The following is a 21,339-nucleotide window of genomic DNA, read 5'->3' on the forward strand; positions in this document are numbered from 1 at the left end:
TCAGGTCTAATAAGGACACAGAGAAATGAATTCCTCATCTCGCCATTACCTCAGCTGCTGGCCCAGGAACACAACTACAGCTCACCTACAGGCCACCATGCTCATGTACTGTACAAAAGGACAGCCGAGGAGATGCTTCAGCGTTACCATGGTTACCCAGGATCCCGCTGGAATTCTCCTGGTCACATCCCAAGTCACACTCCCCACATGTCTCAGAGCCAAGAAAGAGAGCATCACCATCGAAGGTTGCAAAAGCAGCATTTTTGTGGACGACGCAAGAAATGTATGTAAGGAAACTTTTTCTTGTTCTGTTCTTATGGGGCCCTTGATAGGTTGTCTGGAGTGCCATTGGGTGTGCTGACTTTGCAGATTAAGATGGGGCATCCCCAGAAATTAGTCTTGGAGATGGACCAGACATCATCCCTGTCAGACAAACACTAGGTGATCAATTATAAGTTTTTTCTTGGTTAAACTAGAAAAGATTTTCAGTCTTTTTTTGTTCTTTTAGCATCTCCTACTTTTTAGCCACGCGTTCCAATATTGCCTCTGTGCTCGTGAGAAAAGAACTTAGTGTTCCAATAATGATAGAAACCAGAGTCCTCAGGTGTGGATGAGTATTCCTTTTGAGGACTTGAAGGAGAAACTTCCCAGGAAACAACATTGGCACCTGAGTGGAGGTAGCAGTGAAATAGCAGGACCCCTGGGCATGGTCTGTGGACCCAGGCACAACTTTCTGCTTTTTCCAAACCGGCAGTGCCCAATAGAAATATGCCAGCCCCAAATGTAATTTTAAATGTTCTAATAGCCACGTTTTAAAAAATTTAAACATAGGTAAATTTTAATTATATTTAATAATATATTTCTTCTAACCCAATATATATATAATATCATCTTAACACGTCATCAGTATAACAAATTATTTTTTACATTAACTTTTGGAAATCTATTATTTATTTTTTTTTTAAGATTTTTATTGGGGAATTGGGGGGATGGGAACAGTGTTGGGGAATTGGGGAAAGGGGAACAGACAAGTTGCTGTCCTTTGTTCTTCAATCTAGTTGTGGAGGTTGTTGCTTCACTGGGCCAAGTTGGCACCATCATTGCGCTCTTCTCTGGCGAGGCAGATCAGTCGCCGGCTTCTGGACGGCCGCTCACTGCGGCTGCTGGCCGCTCACGCTGGCTGCTGGCTACATACGGTAGCCCATGGCAACCCACTGCCACAGGGAGTGCAGCCTACACCGTCGCCGGCGACTCACGGCAGCCCAGCTCCAGGTTGAGCTGTTGTTCAGCATCCTAGCTGTGGAGGGCAGTGTCACTGGCCCTCATATGTGGGATCCGAACCGGGGCCCTCTGGCATCCCAAGCGAGTTCTTAACCATCGCGCCACTCGGCCGGCCCTGGAAATCTATTATTTATTTTACACTTAGAGCATGGTTTCAACTCAGATGAAAAACTGTCACCCGAAATGTATTAGATTTCATGAAATTCAAGGCTGAAAAAGTAGATTTACATATTCAATGTATTGTTCCAAACATACTTCAGTTTTTCAATAACTGAATCAAGTATTGCTTTTTAAAATTAAATAAAATTTAAAATTTAGTTCCTCCAGTGTCACCAACCACATTTCAAAGGCTCAGTAGCCAAAAGTGGCAAATGGATTGGACCAAGCAGCCAGGTGATGGTCCCGCCCAAGGAGAGGGGGAACTGGTACCACTGAGATGCTGATTGGGTGCAATCATTAAAAACAGTGTTTTTACCATTTTAATTGGTTTTTGCATTTGGGGTGTTATTGAAATAGCCTCCTGTAGGGACATCGACTTATTATTACTAGTAATTGTAATGGTATTCATAATGGCAATGAGATAGCAAAACTAAACTCAGTCACTAATCAAAGTAGCCAGCCTGAGGTTTTCAATCTACCTCCAAATAGTTTGATCTTTTCATTTCACTCTCTGGAGAGCAGACATCACTATTATAACTGTACCAATTGTTGAAGTACTAAAATAATTCTACAGTAGTTTACATAGTTACTGTCCCGAGCTTTCCAAATGCCCTTTTCCTTCCCAGCCACCCTTGGACTTGTCAGTCACTGTCCACTGACTAAAGGGATCATGCCCAGCCCAACAGACACTTCCAGGCCCCTGCTCAAAGGCTATGGCCAGTATCCATTCTGCTAAGACAGTTCCCACACCTTACCTGCTATAAAGTATTGGGTCGTCGGAAAAGTCATGATGTATTTGTCTATGTTTTTTGTTGCAAAAATGTGTCATGACTTTTCTGACGACCCAATATTTAACGTAGTTTGCAGTATCACCCCTGACTATGCTGTTGCCCCAAATAACTAAGTCAATACGAGGCCAGAGAGTCCTTATTGACAACTCATTTTGGGCTACATCAAAGTTTGTGTTGCTGAAACAAGAGTATGAGACATGGACAGTGTTCTTCAGGATATACATTTCTAAGTTTTATTTAGAAAATAATATGTAAAGTGTTACCATGAATTCAAATGCAAAGAATGTCTATTTCTGCAGTTTTTTAGCCATAAAATAAAATGAGCATTTTTTTGTTTTTAAAGACTAATCCCACAAAATTGATTTTTCTTGGCCTGCTTTACCAACTAGAATTATAGCTTTTCTTTTACTTGTTAGAGCATTTTTGAGTTATTGAATCCATCCATCCACCCATCCATCCAGACTTCAACTGAATGACTCTTTATTGACCACAAACTAGGTGCAAAGCCCCAGACAGGCACTGATGGCGTCACTTATCAGTAAATTAGCGAAGTGTTGGACACATAGTCCTTCCCCTCCCCTTGTTTTGATTTCTATCTCACCCAGATATTCCGTACTGATATCCCTGCCAAATGTTCTTCTGTTCATTGTAGATGCCCCCAAGCCTCCCACAGAGGACACCTATCTCAGGTTTGATGAATATGGGAGCACAGGGCGGCCCAGAAGATCAGCAGGGAAGTCACACAAGGGGCTAAATGTGGAAACCCTTGTGGTGGCGGACAAGAAAATGGTGGAAAAGCATGGCAAGGCAAACGTCACCACGTACATTCTCACAGTCATGAACATGGTAAGGAAGGCTGTCGGGACTCCAACCCGTCTGGCTCTCCAAAACAGCAAGATATCATCGCATTCCCTTGTGTGGGTTGAATAGCAGAGGTAGCCATGTGATTTTTATCGGAAAAAATTGAGTGTTGAGGACATTGGCTTCATTGTACATATCTTTGGTGAAACAAAAGCGTGTATATTTATACATATTTCTCATCGATCACACACACACACACACACACACACACACACACACAGTTTTGGAAATTTTCAGACTTTGTTTATTTTTGTTTGATTCCAATTGTTCATCAGGTTTCCAGCCTATTTAAAGATGGGACCATTGGAAGTGACATAAACATTGTTGTGGTGAGCCTCATTCTTCTGGAACAAGAGCCTGTAAGTGACAAACTTCATTTATTTCTTCATTCATTCTGCCATTCAGAACGTGCTTATTGAACACCTACTATGTGCTAATCTGTGTACTGGTCATTAGATATTCAAATTTGAAAATATGCTGACCATACTCTCAAGGAAAGTACTATCTAATAGGGTTGTATAAACATCACAAAATAATTACATATGTTATATATATAACATATTGGGTTGTCGAAAAAGTCATGACATATTTCTTCTATGTTTTTCATTGCAAAAATGGCGTCTGATTTTTCCAACAACCCAATATATATTATATGCATATATACAAATATAAATGATTAAATATGCATGTATAATATAAATACAACTATTACATCATGTATAAAAATATAAATATTATGTAGGCTTCACAAGAAAAGTACAATACATTTGGTAATAGATTTAAGGGTTAGTTGAATTTTGCAAATTGGATATACTGAGTAATGGCAGGTATATGCAAAAGGATATTTTGAAAATATACAGGAAATAAGTTGATCAGAAAATTATTGTAGTAAACCTACTGTCTCCCCATCTAGGGACTATAGATAATAAACACAGAATATTTAACTGCCCCTGAATTGATTACACTGAGGTACAAGACAAAAGCCTGGGTGACATAAAATGAGAACATGAAGTGTTAAATTCCATGGCACGCACTGCTTTGTAGCGTTTTGGTGTTAAAACTGTATTTTTCTGAGGTGGGGATTACTAATCAGGCTACTTTTAAAATCCCCTGTGGTTTTTCCTCTTTACCTGTAATGCCAATAATAAATGTACAAAGCTGGGAGTTAGAAACAAGACAAAAGTGAATCTAACGGCCCAGGTATGTACAGCAACAGAGGTTGACAACTTGTCAAATTATTCTCGGAATTTTAGAAAGGTAGTTGTTTGGGACACACTTTTGTCTTTAACCCACCACTAATACTTTGCTCAAGCATGCTAATTCACTCATAATTGAAGATCTTCTCTAAAAGCCTTCAAATTGTCTTAAGCACACATTTTGATAAATAATCATTTTAAGGGTTGGGCCTACTCTACCCTTTAGAATCTTATAACTGTTTGTTTCTTCATCCATCCAGTGAGCTTCATTTTATTGCTTGATTGTAACCTATGGAATGCCAAGCCCTCTGTTGAAAATTTTGACAGTGGGGTAAATAAGTGATAGTCACTACCTTTCTCATGCTCTGTTGAAGAGGCATTGAGCTTTATCACCATAAATTTATAATCATGTCCTAAAAATTATAACAGTTTTGTGAAGGTGGTATCAGCATGAGATGAGTAAAGATGTTGCTAACTGATGTCAGGTTATTTGTTGTAGAAATATAGTTGGTCATAAACTACACTACTGAAACTCTGTAGTTACTTTAAATATTGTGAGCATTTATCTGAAATCATTTTTAGTTAGTTCTCTCTCTCTCTCTCTCTCTCTCTCTCTCTCTCTCTCTCTCTCTTTACCAATTATCTTCAACCTTAGCTCAAGTTTTTTCCTCTACTGACCTTTCTCCCTAGAAACATGTTTCTGTGTTTGCCTGTATAAATGGAATGATGCAACGTTCTCATCTCTTGACAAATTCGCGCTCTGATTTGTGTGGGTTTCCCTTAGGGAGGATTATTGATCAACCATCACGCAGACCAGTCTCTGAATAGTTTTTGTCAGTGGCAGTCTGCCCTCATGGGAAAGAACGGCAAGAGGCATGACCACGCCATCTTACTCACGGGATTTGATATTTGTTCCTGGAAGAATGAGCCATGTGACACTCTAGGTATGATATGAACAGATGCTTCACACACACCCCTGTTAGCTGAAAACACAGTATGGAAACTTTCTACTGGGTGAGTGGCCCATATTATCCTTACTAAGGAGAGCTAATATTTAAATTGTGCAGCATCCTCACCGTACACTCTGGTGAATACTGTTCTATTTATCTGAACTCGGCGTGGAATGGGAAGCCCATTTACTTCATTCCTTTTGTGGTTTTCTTTATTAATTCTATTGATGCTCATTGAGACATGAGATAAATTATTTCACTAGACAAGCTGTGGTTTATTCCATAAGCATCATGATTGCAAAACTGGGGAGCTGAGAGAATTTGATTGGTCTCTATGGTACTTAACTGAGCCCCTTGGAAGCAGTGCCTCCTTTGGAAAGTTACTTGACCTTTGAAGGATTCACCTCTTCTATATTTGTGCAAGACAGTGAGTAAGCACTAAACGTTTTACATCTGTACTACATTTTCTAGTGTATTCCATTGCATAGGGTAGGAATTCAACACTTTTTAAAAAATGAATTGATGGTCGTTTAGATAAGTGTTGATGATAATGGTGGTGGTGGTGCCATCAATGATATGTGCCTATGTATTAGGTCCACCAAGTGGTCTCCCTTACATCACGGCATCAAGGCGGGTACAATCAATTCACAAGTGTATATTGAGTACCAAAGGGATACATAGCCTTGTTCTACTGGTTGTAAGGACCCCAAACTGGGAAGAAAGAAAGACATTTAGCGTTATCATGTAGTTCAAGATCGAATCAAGGACTGGCTGGAATGATTTTATAGCTGCTCTTGAAGTAGTTTTGGGGAACAGGAATATTTGTCACATTATAGTAAATAGGAAAAAAATGGATTTAACCTACTCACATTGTTTAGGCATGTCCATTTAATATGATTTAGAAAAAAGACCAGAATGTGTGTTCTCTTAGAAAATATACCTTGAGCTTTGATGCTAATCCTACTGTTAAGTGAACATTTTTGCATTGATTTAACTATCATTTCAGCAGTTGCTCTGACCCAAACAGTAAACTTAGATAAGGCATATAACTTACTATCCTATAGGTAAAATGAGAATTGCAGTGTTCATACTGACTTCACTGAATTGTTAGGAGGATCAATTGATGACAATATCTTAAAAGGAAAGAAAATATTAAGTACTGCATTTATCTCTTTGGACAGGAGAGAGAATCATATGCCTTTAGTGTTTTCCTACCCCAAAATTACATACCTGAATCCATTAAACCAAAACTGCAGAACATTTTGAGGACATAAAAAATGATCAGATATCTGTGTGTGTTCTCTTTGGACTAACCCTTGACACTGACCTTCCATAGGGTTTGCACCCATCAGTGGGATGTGCAGTAAGTACCGAAGTTGTACCATCAATGAGGACACCGGGCTTGGCCTGGCCTTCACCATCGCGCATGAGTCAGGGCACAAGTAAGTGAACCCTTGACTCACCACGTTATAGGAAAACTGGTTGGGTGATTCATTGGCATCCCTCTGATGATTGTTACTGACCAAAGCAAAATAAATAGGATAAACCATGTGCAAAGCTTAGCATAGTGTCTATCAGAAGGGCTCAAAAAAAAGCCAGTCATTGTTGACGTTGCTTTTTTAAAACAATATTTAATAACCACCCAATATTGCGTTGTGTCCGTAAATGGACTACAAGTTATTTAATGGACCCTCTGGTCATTTGGGCATTTATTTTCTTCCATGTTTTGCTGCAGTGATAATGCTTTTATTTCATTATAACTAAGAAAATAATCTCGGGGACATGTAATTCCCAGAGCGTAATGGTATATTAATTGTTTAAAAACTTTATGTATTCACTGGATATTCTTTTAGTTGGTGTCATTGCGTGCACTTAATATTCATTTAATTGGTGTTAGTAAGTCTTTTGTGAGAGTATAGTGAGAAATGAGGAATGAGAAAACTAAGAGTGATGAGATGAATTTATTTTATGGGGCATACAATCTGGTATGAATACAATTCTACAGAGAATTTTCAAACATTTGAGCAATAGAATTTACATCGGAGTAAACATATTGCTTTGCAAAATGACTATTTCAAAGGGCAAGCTCTTTGAATGTATGAGTTTAGGGATGTTTGTGAGTGTGTCTTGTATTCGACATTTATATTGAATGCTCATTTTCAGAGCACCCAATTAACTTCCGACTTAAAAATAGAAGCCAACATCATCTATTCCACAACTATAACTTATATTTTGATGTTTTTGTGTTAGTGTCTCTTATGAGCTAACTTAGTTACCTTCAGGAAATTTGAATCTTGACCATTGCTATTATCCAACAGATTCCCAGTGTTTTATGTATATACACAACTACTTTCTTTCTTTCTTTCTTTTTTAATTAAAGTTGGGGTGGCAATTGTTAGTAAAGTTTCATAGGTTTCAGGTATACAATTCTGTAATACATCATGTATATATCACATTGTTTGTTCACCACCCAGAGACACTACTTTCTTAGCAAGATATGAATGAACCAGTTTTACTGTGAATGGTGGTACAAAAATACCCATTAGACACAAGGCCCCTTTGTACAGAGTAGGGTATAAAATATCTATGAATGTCAAACATATGTCTAAATTTGTTTCACCAGCATGAAGTCCAAATTAACAGACCTCTCACTTTTCAAAATACTGGCCATTAAAAATTTTAATCATCCTTGGTTATGAGTTAAAGTTACCAAAATCAAAATCCAACATTTTAGTAAGGAAAAACAAAGACATTCTCCAGATGGGGTGAGGAGAGAATAGTGAGAGTTAGGGGTAAGAACAGATAATAAAGTAAAATACATACTCAAGTTCTAAATAACATGGGCTTATAGAGGTAAATTTTGAAACAGACATTTCAAGAGATTTTTGACATGTGCTAAAGAAAATGTATATTCTAAAATGGTGTTAAATCAAAGGAAATTAGAAAATTAAAAAATTTTAATATTCACTTCAAACTGGTTTTCTTATGTCCATAAAACTCCAGAATGACTTAATACACATTGAAAAAAAAAGAAAACCTCAAATGCTAATTTAATTGCTGTTTCCTGTTTGAGTAATGGCTTCAATCTCTCCCCACCCCATCCTAGATTCTCTCACTCTTTCTTCTGGCACTTGGTACATAAACTTCCTTCTGTTTTTGACTTTCACAAATATATGTAAAAAGGGTATCTCCCAAACAAACCCCCTTAGTTTCCTGGTTCAGTACAAAGAACTGAATTGGGCAGAGCTAAGGAGGAGAAAACGCTTTTCTTGAGTATATGTTGAGGCTAATAAATATGTATTTGTGGATCTGTCACCCCTGAATTACCTGGACATTCACAGATAGGATCACATGATGCAGCCATCCCGGCATTATTTGCCTGATAAACTGAGAGGACTGTGGGGGAAATGTCTAGCTTATAGACATGGGCCACAACAGAATCCTATCTCTGGTTATAACATAATTGTTTCCTTGGTATAGTCTACCTTCAAAGGATAGCTATGTTAATAAGATTATATCAGAATAACATTCATTTCTACAGGAATCATGTCTGTCTCATAAAAATATGTTCTTCAGAGGCAATTATTTATCCTTAAAATAATATCATTTAAATCATTAGGTAAAGGACAGTCTAAATTAATTACAAAATTGGTATCACCCTATCTTTGGCCTCCCTTGAAAAACCACAGTTTTTTTATGTACCATTTTTTTAGAGATGACCAAAGAAGCTTATTCTCCCATTCCCTACCACTTTAATATGGCCTGAAGCAAACCCTGTCTTTACGGTGTATGTGTCATATGTAGATATATATATTTATATATATTAATGTCACATTTATCCTACCAGCCAGGAGATTTGGGGATCATTTAGGTGTAATGTACATGATTTCTAGGTAATAAACCAACTAAAATTATTTTTACTCTGTAATTGCTAGAACCTTCTGTGGTAAAAGGGACAAATCAAAGTTTTCTTATAAAATGAATTCAAAACCAGTCCTTTATATGCCTTCAATAGATGGGTTCAAGCACTAATTTTTAAAGATGTTTATGATTATAAAGTAGTTTAATTATAATCAGAGTTTTTTAATTTCAGCTAATAAATGGATCACCATTAGAAGTTTATATGTCACTAGCTTTTTGTGTTAACAGTCCTTAAACATCTTATAATCAGCTTCTCTCTGGACCTAAGTCCTCCTCACACTGAACTTCCTTACAGGTCCACAATTGGTGGGAAGAAAACAATGTTGCTGTTTGAAGTAAAAGAATAGGACTATTCCATCACTTCAGTTTAGCTTAGAAATCTTGAGCAAAACTTTTTTGTTCTTAAAATATGCAGCAGGTGTACCATTCTTTGATTGTAGTGGCCAAGACATAACCATAACAAAGCCCTCAGCATTCTTTAAAATTTACTCCCTGAAGTTCACCACATTTTCTGTAGTAGTTCATTGTTGTCTTTCCCTTTTGTTACAATTTCGATGACCCTGTCTCGCGCTTGGGTTCCTTGATTCTCTGTGCCTCATTTTCTTCCTCTGGTTATTATCGGGGAAACGGGCTGTTCACAGAAGGCTTTGTTGTTATTGTTATTGTTGTGTTTCAGCTTCGGCATGATTCACGATGGAGAAGGCAATCCCTGCAGGAAGGCTGAAGGCAATATCATGTCCCCCACGCTGACCGGAAACAACGGGGTATTTTCCTGGTCTTCCTGCAGCCGGCAATATCTCAAAAAATTCCTTAGGTAAGACCGGCCAACGCCAGGCCTGCTCCCAGGTTTGGAGTGGTGCCAACGAGCAATATTTAATAGGCGTGAAAACAGATATGCAGTGGAAATACCTTTCAACTTCCCAATGAACAGAAAGGCTGACAAATTCTGATGGTGATGGTGGTGGTGGTGATGGTGATGATGACGATGGCACTGGCATTATAGTCATTGTTGAAAAAATAGATTGAAGGCCTAATATTGTGCTAAATGCTCTCCACATTATAACTCATTCAATCCTCACAGCGATCCTGTTTCCTTATTCTAGAGTTGAGGAAATTGAGGCGTAAAGAGGATAGTTGTATCGCTTAAGATCCAGCTAGTAAGTTGCAGACATAAAACTCAACACTTAGGTCTGTTATGACCCCAAGATCTGTGCTTATAACTATTTCTCCTCCATGATGTCCAGAGACTGCTAGATATATTGTCTTTTTACTGTGACTAATTGTTTTAATCTGATTAATCAATTTGGTCATAAGAGTATTAAACAATGCTTATGTGGTGGGCATGTTTTTGATGAATGGAGCATTGTGTTGGTTGGCTCTTTTGTTTGAAATGTTTTGAAATGGTCATGAGCTGGCTCTATATCCAAAATATATCCAAAGAAAACTTCTTTGGTAATTCAAAACTCTTAGATTGCATTAGTAAAATGGGGATTAGAAAAATAGCACTACTTGTTTTATATTAAATGGTGAACTCAAAGTTGAAACTCTTTGACGTTTTCTTTCATTTTATTTAGCCATAATATATGATATATATTTGACCATTTGACTATTGCACAGTGCTATAGTTGTTATATGTAAATATATATAATTTTATATGCATGTAGCTTAATAATCTATCCATGCCGTCAAGACTGATTTTCTTTCTTTCTTTTTTTTTTTGTCTCAACACATCATAGTTAAACACACCTCAGGGAAATTGTTGTGCCCTGTGCCCGCATCTGTCCTTTCTCCTGATTTCTTTCAAAAACCTTAACTTTTTTTCTTGTAAAGATTGTTTGACATACAGTACATATTTGGCCACTGCCCCATTATCTGTAAAAAAATATAGCATGACTTTCCACTCCATGAAGACAGGTACTGTTTCTGGTTTATCTTGTACCTTTAGTGCTGAGCCTAATGCTCTCCACAGAGTAGGCAGTCAATAAAAAAGTGTGGAATGCTGTTGAACAAGACTGTTGGGGACAGTTTTCAAATATGCTGACCTTTCCCATCTCTTAGCAGGCCACACCAGGTCACTGGGATGGCTATAACTTCCAGTTCCACGTGGAACCCTTGGTGGCTGTGTAAATTCCATCTTCTTAGACAGGACAGGACTCACTCTTTGCAATAAATATACACTTTAACTTTAAGCATATCCCTGTTTGTGTAGCCCTATTATAGTTTTCTTTGCATGAATGTGCTCAGAGGCGTTTTATTTTAAAGGGAAATATCAGAGCTAAGCATGGTAATGACTAGGGGTGCATTGTCATTACAGCACACCTCAGGCTGGGTGTCTGGTGGATGAGCCCAAGCAAACAGGACAGTATAAATATCCAGACAAACTCCCGGGACAGATTTATGATGCAGACACACAGTGCAAGTGGCAATTTGGAGCCAAAGCCAAGCTCTGCAGCCTTGGTTTTGTGAAGGTATGTTTGCTTGTGATTTGAAACTTACATTAAGATTCTGCAATGTGTCTGTGTACGTAACAGAAGTATAAACATTTGGTTTGCTAAGGCCAAGGGTTAGAGCCTGGGTTATCTCGAAAATGTCAGTTGTTTGGCATGATAATTAAGTGGCACTTTTACCATCAATGAATTATCCAGGCTTAACCCTCATAGACCATGCCTGGTTTAAATACCATGTGACTGCATCCTTGTAAGAAAATTCCTCTGCTGTAGATGAAGATTTTTATCACAAGTAGTAAATTTGGGTGTAATCGCTTTTACCTACTGCTCATCTCTGTTTCAGTTATTGTCGTGTTCATAGTCCCTTTAAATTTTTTTTTTCAGTTACAGTTGACATTCAGTATTATTTTATATTAGTTTCAGGTGTACAGCATAGTGGTTAGACATTTATATAATTTATGCAGTGATCCCTTCGATTAGTCTAGTACTCATCTGGCACCATACAAGTTGTTGCTCATATTCCTTTTTAATGTGATACATTTAAAATCATCACCTCAAAATATATACATACACTTTTTATATTATATGAAAACTATTGTTGGCAGCCATCTTTTTTTTTTCATAAAAATTCAAGGAGTATCTTGAGTAATCTTCACATATTTGTGTCCAATCTTTCATTCACGATTGTGAGAAAGACAGATGGGGGAAAAGCAAAAGTTGAGGCTGTAGAAATGTGAGAAACATTGTTCCAGTTGGTCAAGAACTACATCATCTACAATCTCAACTCACTAAAAAGTAGAGTCATTTTTAACTTGGTTAATTCCTACCTATTGTCTAAAGAGAAACATGGAAATCTTAGGTATCTGAATACAGAGAAATTATGAAGTTTTATAGCTCCTTTTCCCTCCTCTATTTCTACTCTTCCTCTTTTTACTCCTTCTTTTTGCTTCTGCCCCTTCCTCTTTGTCCAACTAGCACCCACCACCATCACCATTCTCACCACTATCAATAGCAACAACACCACCTCGACCATCACCACCACCATCATTACCAACAGCATCACCTCCACCATCACCACCAACGCACCACCATCATTACCAACACCATCCACCACTATCACCACTTCGCACCATTTCCCACCACCCACTATCACCTTCAGCAGTTGCTAATTGAGCCTTAGCTCCACATACTCATAAGGCATTCTGCTTAGATTCTTTATGTTTCCTCAGTCTTCACAAAACAAAACAAAACAAAACAAAACCTTTTGAAGTGAGAATTCTCGCTACTTTTTACCTGGAGCTCAGAGAATGTATTTAATTTGCCCAAAGCCACATAACTTTTAAATGGTGGAACCTACGCAAATGCATCACTCAAACTAATGTTAAGCTTTCTTCTATCCATTAGTGAAGACCAGTATTTCCTAAACTGCATAATAATTACCTTCATTAGTTGTGCTGTACCTCTGTATTGTATTCACTTGTTGCTGTTTTATAAATCAACTCACTTAAAAAAGATATAAGCCTAGTCCAAAGAAATAATAACCATGAGATCACAGGTTTGATATAGGATTACATATTTTTCTAATACAATTTAAATGTGTAGCTATTAGGAAAGTTTACACATACACCATTCATAGTTGTTGGGTTTTGTTTTGTTTTTGTTTTTGGTGTATCCTCTGTGGTACATGGACCTTACTTTGGCAAACACTGGTGTGTGATATGTGTAAATTAATACACATATCTGTTTCAAATTGTCTGTTAAGGTGACTTATTTGGCAGAAGTAAGTAGCCATTCACTTGGCTGGAAAAGTTTGCTGCCTTCGTCTCCTGTTCACTTCATTCTTAGAGGATTCGCTAGCTTATTCACTAATCAAGTACTTATTCAGCGCTTAGTATTCAGTAAATGCACAATTGGCAATGAGTTTTTCTTTAGAAATATAAAGGAAGTTTCTAAAATTACTATCATTCCTTTAGTATTATACATTCAACAAACATTTGTGGGGTGCCTGTTGTCTGTCAGACAGTGTGCAGGGCTTAGACAACCATTCTTAAATATTAGATCTTTTTCTGGAACCACACCGTACTTTTGAAAGACAGCATCTCCGTGTGATGGACTTCCCTGAGAAGCCGAGCAAAGGCAAATGGAAATTCCAGACTAGAGGACTGAATAAAATGAGGAAAGGCAGAGTTAGGGATGTCTGGAGGGGTAGAGAGATGTGCTTAAGGTTGATGGTTGAAGATGACTGGTTGTAGGGCTGGTTGGTGATTTCTGAATGTGGAGTATTTTTTCCCCACATCCTAGCTTTTGGTATTTATTACTCTTAGACCTACTTATGATGTGAATCATGTCTATACTTCTGAGTATCATAAATAGCTCCCTGCCAGGCCCTAACAAGGAGGGGTTTCCAAAACAACAAAATCTCCTATTCACCCTGCTGGTTTCAACAGGTTAGACCACCTCCAGCAACATAAAAAAAGGATGAAGTTTGTTTTCAGGGTCTTCATTGTCTTATCATTGTAATTCCTTTGTAACCTTTTCTCTTACTGCCTTTTTTTTTTCCCCTCTATGCCTCCTAGAAAGGCAGTTTTATATGGTGGTTAGAAGCAACAACAACAACAAAAGGAATAAAAAATAGGAAATAATTTTCAAAGTGTCCTCTTGAACCAGCAGATGGAGTATATCACCATCACCTGGAGCTTGGTAGAAAAGGATAAGACCCTTTGGCGGGTAGGAGCCGGCAATCTGTGTTTGAACAGGGGCTCTAGCTGATTCTGATACATGGTCAAGGCTGAGAGCTACTGAATTAGACAGTCTTAAATTCTAAACACACACACACACACACACACACACACAGACATGTGCACACGCGCGCGTGCACACACACACCTCTGGCTTTTGGAATTAGGTTAACCTGGGTTTCAAACCTTATTCCAACACTTCCTAGAACCCTGGGCAAATGACTTACTTTTTCTCAGTTTTCATGTGCACATCTGTAAAGTGAGGATTAATAGCATGTCTTCCCTGGTAGTTGTGAGGCTTAATCCCTCAATGTAGTTTCACCACTCAGTAAATACTGAGGGTTTTCTCCTCGCGCTCCTTCTTACGTCTTCAGTAGCATCACCACTGCCATGCCTGGCTGTCTTCTCACAGTGCCTTCCTTGTGAAAGGACCTGGGGGCTGGCTATTTTTTTATCACTCGTCTTTCCTCCTCTGCCAGCCTCAATTTTTTCGTTGCTTCAGCATATCAAGCTTGATGTCTGTTCCCTTTCAAAGTATTCAAGAAAACGAGCTACCTGACTAATGGCTCCCCGTTATTTGGACAGACCTGAAGGAGAGTTACCTCTGATGTAACTGGGGAGAACTTACATTTGATTATTATGTACTTAGGAAATGCTTGCTGACTCGGTGAGTGAGTGGATGCTTTTTGCCAGAATGCTCCAAGCACTTCTAAGAGACTGATCGATGCTTCCATGCTGACTATTTTCCTATGTCAGAAATGACCAGACTGTACTCTGTGCCTCGGGACCCAGCACAGTTACTGTCACATACCAGGAGCTCGGCCGATGCTCTTCTATAAACACACCAAGAGGTTTGGAGGCAGAATAGGGATTACAGAGAAGGTATTTGAATTCTAGTGAATATCTTTAGGCTCATCACCTTGTGTTCCAATTATATTGCTGTCCTGGTATGTTTTTCAAACATTTCCTGCTCTCATATCTATCAGACTTTGCATACAAGGTATATGCTTCCCATCCTAGAATGCCGCACAGCCATCTATGCGGCAAGTATCTGATCATTTTTTATTGTTGTTCAAGATTCAGCTCAAATGGTAATCTCTTTTATCCCCAAGGAGATTTAAGCATTCCTTTCTCTGGGCTCCATTTCCACCCTGTATGTCACCATCATAAACTTGTGATTCTTTTATTTTAACTGTCTATGTATGTCTCTTGCCCTAATAGATGGAGAGTACCTGCAAACTTGGCATATACCTGACATATTAGCAGATACTCAGTAATTATTTATTGGATTTTCAATGATAATCAAAGAAAACATTTTTTAGCACTCCCCTTTCCATAAAGTGGAGGATTTTGCCTCTGTCCCCGTCTCATCCCTCCTGAAGGAAGCAGCAATGACTTAATCTGGGAGAAAGAGAGGAGTCGAATGTGAGTCCAGGATTTATTGATTGAGGTGCCATACTGTGAGCTGGGGAAGGCTGAACATGGAACAGATTTGAGGGGACAGGCAAGAATTTTGTTTTAGATGTGTTAAGTGTGAGATGCTTTATAAAATTTGATTTGTGAAGACCCATAACATTTTTCCAGGACCCATCAGGTCCAAGTCAAGTAGTCGTTTCAATCTCATTGTGGAGGGCACATCTCAGTGGCCCATGTGGGGATCGAACCGGCCACCTTGAGGTTATGAGCGCTGTGCTCTAGCCAACTGAGCTAACCAGCCACCCCAAGACCCTTCACATTTTTAGCTTGTCAGGTTTCCCCTGAAGGGACTTCTGTCCTTTGGAATACAACAGGAGGACATGACCAAGGAGTGACAGGACAGAATAATATACAGCAGTGTAACTCTGTCCTTAAAGCAATACAATACCCCAAAGTCCCTGTGGTTATTTCTTTTCCCCTTAAGCTATGACTTAAGTCTAGGAAATTACAGATAAGCAACAGTTAGTGGAATATACTAGAAAAAAAGAAGGAAGAGCAAGCAAAAAAGTGCAAATTCTCATTTCTGTTTACTTAGAAAGGAAGCTTTCTCAGAGGGCTCTCATGGTTGTCCGAGCATGGAGTTGGCTGTAATTACGTTTGCCTTCTGTACTTCACCACAAAAGAAATAACATGTTCATACCGCCTGTCTTATTTTACTCTGAAACCCCTGTGTTTTTACGTCTTGCTTTATTTTCATGGTCTCCTCCAGCTGCCCCCTTTTCCTTAGCCCTGTGGCTTGGCATTGGCTGTGGAATCGGGCCTCTTGGCATTGGTCTGCCCCAGGGTCATTTTGGCGGCTGCCACATAGGTTATGGGTGTGCGTTATGGCTTTCCCCTGGCTGTAAGAAGGGAAACAATTTAATTCTGAAAGCCTTTCAACCGTGGCTTTGTTTCAATGGTTATATCCCATTCCTCCATTCTGATGTAGACTGCTCTCCCTTCACGTTAGCTTATCCCCCTCAGACCCAGGGTAACACAATATGGCAGCACAGTGACGAGGAACCTGATTCACTTTGTTGGTGTCAGTGGCAGGTCCATTTCCATGGGAAACATTTACATTTTGTGTCTTATGAGCTGTTTGGAGATTTGGAAATGGTACGTGTGGCACATGTCTGGGGCTGTTTGTGGTGATGGTGGTGTTTCCAAGCAGTGTCCTGAATACCCTGCCATACCCTTTTGGGGGGGGGGCAGGATTTTATGTAAGAGCAGACTCCCTGCACATATCTCTGGTTGCCCCATGTTTTCTCTTCTCAATCCTGTAGAAAACGTTTTTTGTGAAATATTTCGAAGCAGGTTCTTGCCATATTTTCTAACCGTGAAATCTGTATTAACTGGAATGCTTGGGGGAATTGGGTGTCTTGGTTCATTGAATTTTCAGGGTTACAAGTGACCACAAAAATAATTTTGTTTCCTCCCTCCTTGCTAATATTTTCCACCAAAATGTATATGTTCATACTTCTAGCTTAGTAAACAGCATGTAGCAAAACAAAATGGAATCACTTTGATGTTTCATGATTTTGACATCCCATTGGTGACGTGCCTCGGAAGAGCAACTTCAGCTGTTTGAGCTGGAAGGAATCTGGTTCACTCCCCTTGTAGATAGGCAACTGAGGCCTGGAGAAGACAGAGCTTCCTAACATCTGTTAATGGCAAATCCAGATCCAGAGCAGAGATCAAGGACCCGACTCTGGATTCAGGCCTTTTCGAGTCCTTCCTTTGCCACTTACCAGCTGTGTGACTTCATAGCTTTGAACGTGTCAGCAGCTCGCTCAGTTCCCTCATCCAGATGAGTTTGTATGAGGAATGGGTTTAGTGTCCACCACTAAACGGTGTTAGTAACAATATTAATTTTCTGCGATAATAAATCTCCACTAACTTAATAACTTAAAACAACACAAATTTATTTTCATACAGTTCTGGAGGTAGATATCTGAAATGAGTCCCCCTGGGCTAATATAAGATGTTGGCAGGGTTGTGTTTTTTGTTTTTGTTTTTTCTGGAGGCTCTAGAAGAGAAGCCGTTGTCTTGTCTTCTCTAGCTTCTAGAAGCTTCCTGCATTTCTTGACTCAGGGCCCCTTCTTCCATCTTCCAAGCCAGCAACATCCCCCTGAGTCTTCCTCACACTGTCCTCTCCCCACTTTTCTTCTGTCTTCCTCTTCCATTTAAGGACCTTTGTGATTACCTTGGGCCTTTCTGGAAAATTTAAGGTAGGCTCCCCATCTCAAGGTCAACCGATTAGCAACTTTAAGTCTCCTTTGCTGTATAACCTCACACATGCTCATCGGGGAGGGGGTGGGGGGGGATGCATTATTCTGCTTACTACAGTCCAGCATAGGAGTTCAATTATTTTACACATCTAGTGTGAGAATTAAATTGTCTGAATGCTTGAAAATTACTATAAAGTTAAAGGTAATGACAGTGATCATTTATATCATGTATCCTTAAGAAAAACCCTATAGGGGCAAGTGCTAATGCTATCACCGTGCCACAGGGGAGGAAACTGCGCTTCAAAGGCTGGTATAACATGGCCATAGGGCCTGCAACCAGGAATTCCAGGAAAGGATTTGAATCAAACTTGCGTTATGCCAGTCATGGCCTAGTCTGCTTCCCTGGTGGTGGTGGTGGTTATCGTTATTGTGGTGGTGGTGTTGTTATTATGATCAACCAGGTCTCTTAGTTTCAAGTCAAATGGTCTCTACACCAACTCATGTTGTTACCTCCCAGTCATTACTCAACATGCATGCATATGCAGGTAGCATAGGAACTTCCTGCTTATACATTGGCTAGAGCATATTACTGGTTACCTTGCTACTACCAAACTCATTTGCCTCTACTTTCTGGATAATGCCTCGTTTTGGCCACCTCAGAATATCATGTACAAAAAGCTTTGGGTATTTTCCATTTATACTGTACTGTCACCCTCACCAGCTCCTTCTTTCCTTTCAGGACATTTGCAAATCTCTTTGGTGTCACCGAGTGGGCCACAGGTGTGAGACCAAGTTTATGCCCGCGGCGGAAGGGACCCTCTGTGGCTTGAGTATGGTAAACTGCATACTTGTTAGTTTTTAGTTCTAGAAACTTTTGATCAAGCATAGAACCCAAACTCTTTGTACTAGGACCTCGGAATGAAGTGCCGTGGCTGTGAACATTTTCTAACTTCTCTTAAATCAACCAGCGTTATTTAGCAGCTATTATGAAACTCAATGCTAATAGAACCCAGTTGGTTCAATTGTTGAAGAAGATTTTATTATTTTTTTCTTTTTGCCTTTGTTTTCCATTTTTAGGTGGAGGCTTGGGTCAAAATATTTCTATTTCAATGAGCTGGTGTGTTTCATTGGATACCATTTGCCTTTTAAACATGATTCAGTCTAGAAAGCTTCAGAAAGCAGATGTCTCTTTCAGTAGCAAAGAAAGGACTGTCCCTGCTCACAAGGCCCCTGTTACTCACCTCAGAGGACCCCTCATGGAGCTCCTAACGTGCCCAGTCCTGTTGAAGGGTAAACAGCATCTCCATCTAGGTTGTACCAAACCAGAAGCCTTCTTGCTTTCAAGTATCTTCAACCCTGAAAACGATTTCCATTATGGAAGATTATGGGAGATTTTTGTGTTTTCAAGGAAGAACTCTCATATATTAGTTTATATGTTTTCTTCCCCTTTCCCAGTAAAATCCGGAGGGAAAAGTATGCTTGAGGTGCCAGTAAATGATCCAGATTTGGGGCATTACTTTGAAAGATAGTGATATCTTAGCGAGCTATGAGTGATGAAAGAGCATACGATAGTAACAGGTGTTTTGTTCTCTGCTTTTGGCTCTCTCGAGGCAGCACAAGCCTGCATAGAAGAACTGGTCATTGAAAGTGAATTCAATTCCACCATAATTTACTGACTACTAGATATCATAGGAAACTCTGGGGCTACAGAGAATAAAACTCAGTCTTATCTCTTCAAGAACCCACAGTCCAGTGGGAAACCCTGTGCAGACGCCAATCACTCTTTAAACACACGTTCTTCAAACCCAGATTTGCTATCAAGGCCCAAATGAATGAGAAACGAATCTTGCTCGGGATTAGGCATGCACTTAGAATAAACTATAATGAGTGTGTGCACAGAGACAAATGTTGGCATTTGAATTGAAGTTCTTTAGTGGAATGAGGGAGACTTGCAGTGAGAGACTAACATTTAAGGCAAAGATACAGACACGAAAGCAGATGAGTGTCAGAAAGTGTTTTCAGCTGTTACGTCACTTATTCAACATCTCTTAAAAGATTTGCAATTGTTAGCTCTTCTTTTTACTTGAAAGAAAATAAACACTTATAAAAATTTCAGCATTCCGTGCAATTTTTAATCAGATGCACCTGTCTTAGGCAACCGCAGTAAGGATTCTCATTGAAAAATGGGCATAGGAGTGTTTTAACTGTGATGATATGAAACAGTGAGTTAACTGAATAATTGAAAACATAGATACTGCTCAAGTCATTTTAATTTTTAAAGCATCAAAAGTTAGAACTTGCAACTTGAGGATTAATGGGTATTTTTTTCATTAAGAAAGCAACAGCATTAAACTTAAGGTGGATGTACAGGAAAACACTGACCTAATAAATGAGGAGAAAGTGCTCAATGGCATCAGTCTAAGGCTAATTACATAAATACACCCAGCATCTAGTTCCATGGGGATGAAAATCCCCATGGGTTAGACTTCAGTTAATATAACCTGAGACAAATCAAGCCAGGAGTTAGAAGATAAATGATGTTCTAATATAACTTTCCCCACCTCATTATTTTAAAAGACCAGACTGTAGATATACGAGATGTGATCCAAAGATACAGTGAGTGTTTAAATTAACAAAAAATGTATTACAGTAAAAGACACAGTGCCATTAATCCCCCTCAAAATACTCGCTCTCACTTCAGCCACACTTATCCCATCGTTCTTGCCACTTTCTGAAGCAGTTCTGGATGTCCTCTTTCCTAAGTGTCTTTACTTCATTCTCCATCATGACAACACTCCGTGTCACACATCGCTTCTGGTACAGCAATTTCTGTCAAACACATTATGGTGTGTCCTCATCCACCTTATTTACTGGATTAGTGTGACTTCTGGCTCTTCGCCAAAGTCAAAATGATTCAGGACATCAAGGCAGCCACGACAGTGCAGCTAAAGACACGAAAGAGGACTTCCAGAACTGCTTCAGAAAGTGGCAAGAACGATGGGATAAGTGTGCTCAAAGCGAGGGGGAGTATTTTGAGAGGGTTTAATGGCAATGTGTCTGTTACTGTAATAATATATTTTTTTAATTTAAACATTCACCATATTTTTTTATCACACTTCATGTATGTTATATTGGGAAAAAGCCCTCAATTGTAAGGCCACCCTCAGTAGAAAGCATTCTGGTATATTTCATCCATTATCACTCCAGTATAATTATTCCTCATTAATATGTATGGTTCTCTGAATCTCCTTTCACTAGGGGATGTATAATAATTGGCTATTTATTAGATTGTAAACTCCACGAGGCCAGGGT

At 39.1% G+C, this 21,339-nt stretch overlaps 1 protein-coding gene across 5 annotated transcripts in view; it reads left to right on the top strand.

Annotated features, from left to right (window-relative positions):
• Positions 1–21,339, top strand: part of ADAMTS18 (ADAM metallopeptidase with thrombospondin type 1 motif 18) — a 144,134-nt gene that overhangs the window by 76,809 nt on the left and 45,986 nt on the right. For 4 of the 5 annotated variants that reach the window (XM_019646441.1, XM_019646438.1, XM_019646439.1 and 1 more), the window contains 8 exons: positions 1–283; positions 2,884–3,077; positions 3,368–3,451; positions 5,073–5,232; positions 6,575–6,680; positions 9,836–9,973; positions 11,474–11,627; positions 18,767–18,862. In XM_019646441.1, the coding sequence (XP_019501986.1) occupies positions 1–283; positions 2,884–3,077; positions 3,368–3,451; positions 5,073–5,232; positions 6,575–6,680; positions 9,836–9,973; positions 11,474–11,627; positions 18,767–18,862 (1,215 nt within the window). Of the gene's footprint in view, positions 288–2,883; positions 3,078–3,367; positions 3,452–5,072; positions 5,233–6,574; positions 6,681–9,835; positions 9,974–11,473; positions 11,628–18,766; positions 18,863–21,339 lie in introns of all 5 variants that reach the window. The other variant, XM_019646442.1, reaches the window with a different exon arrangement.

Source organism: Hipposideros armiger, unplaced genomic scaffold (genome assembly GCF_001890085.2).
Source record: "Hipposideros armiger isolate ML-2016 unplaced genomic scaffold, ASM189008v1 scaffold_102, whole genome shotgun sequence".
Classification (NCBI taxonomy): domain Eukaryota; kingdom Metazoa; phylum Chordata; class Mammalia; order Chiroptera; family Hipposideridae; genus Hipposideros; species Hipposideros armiger.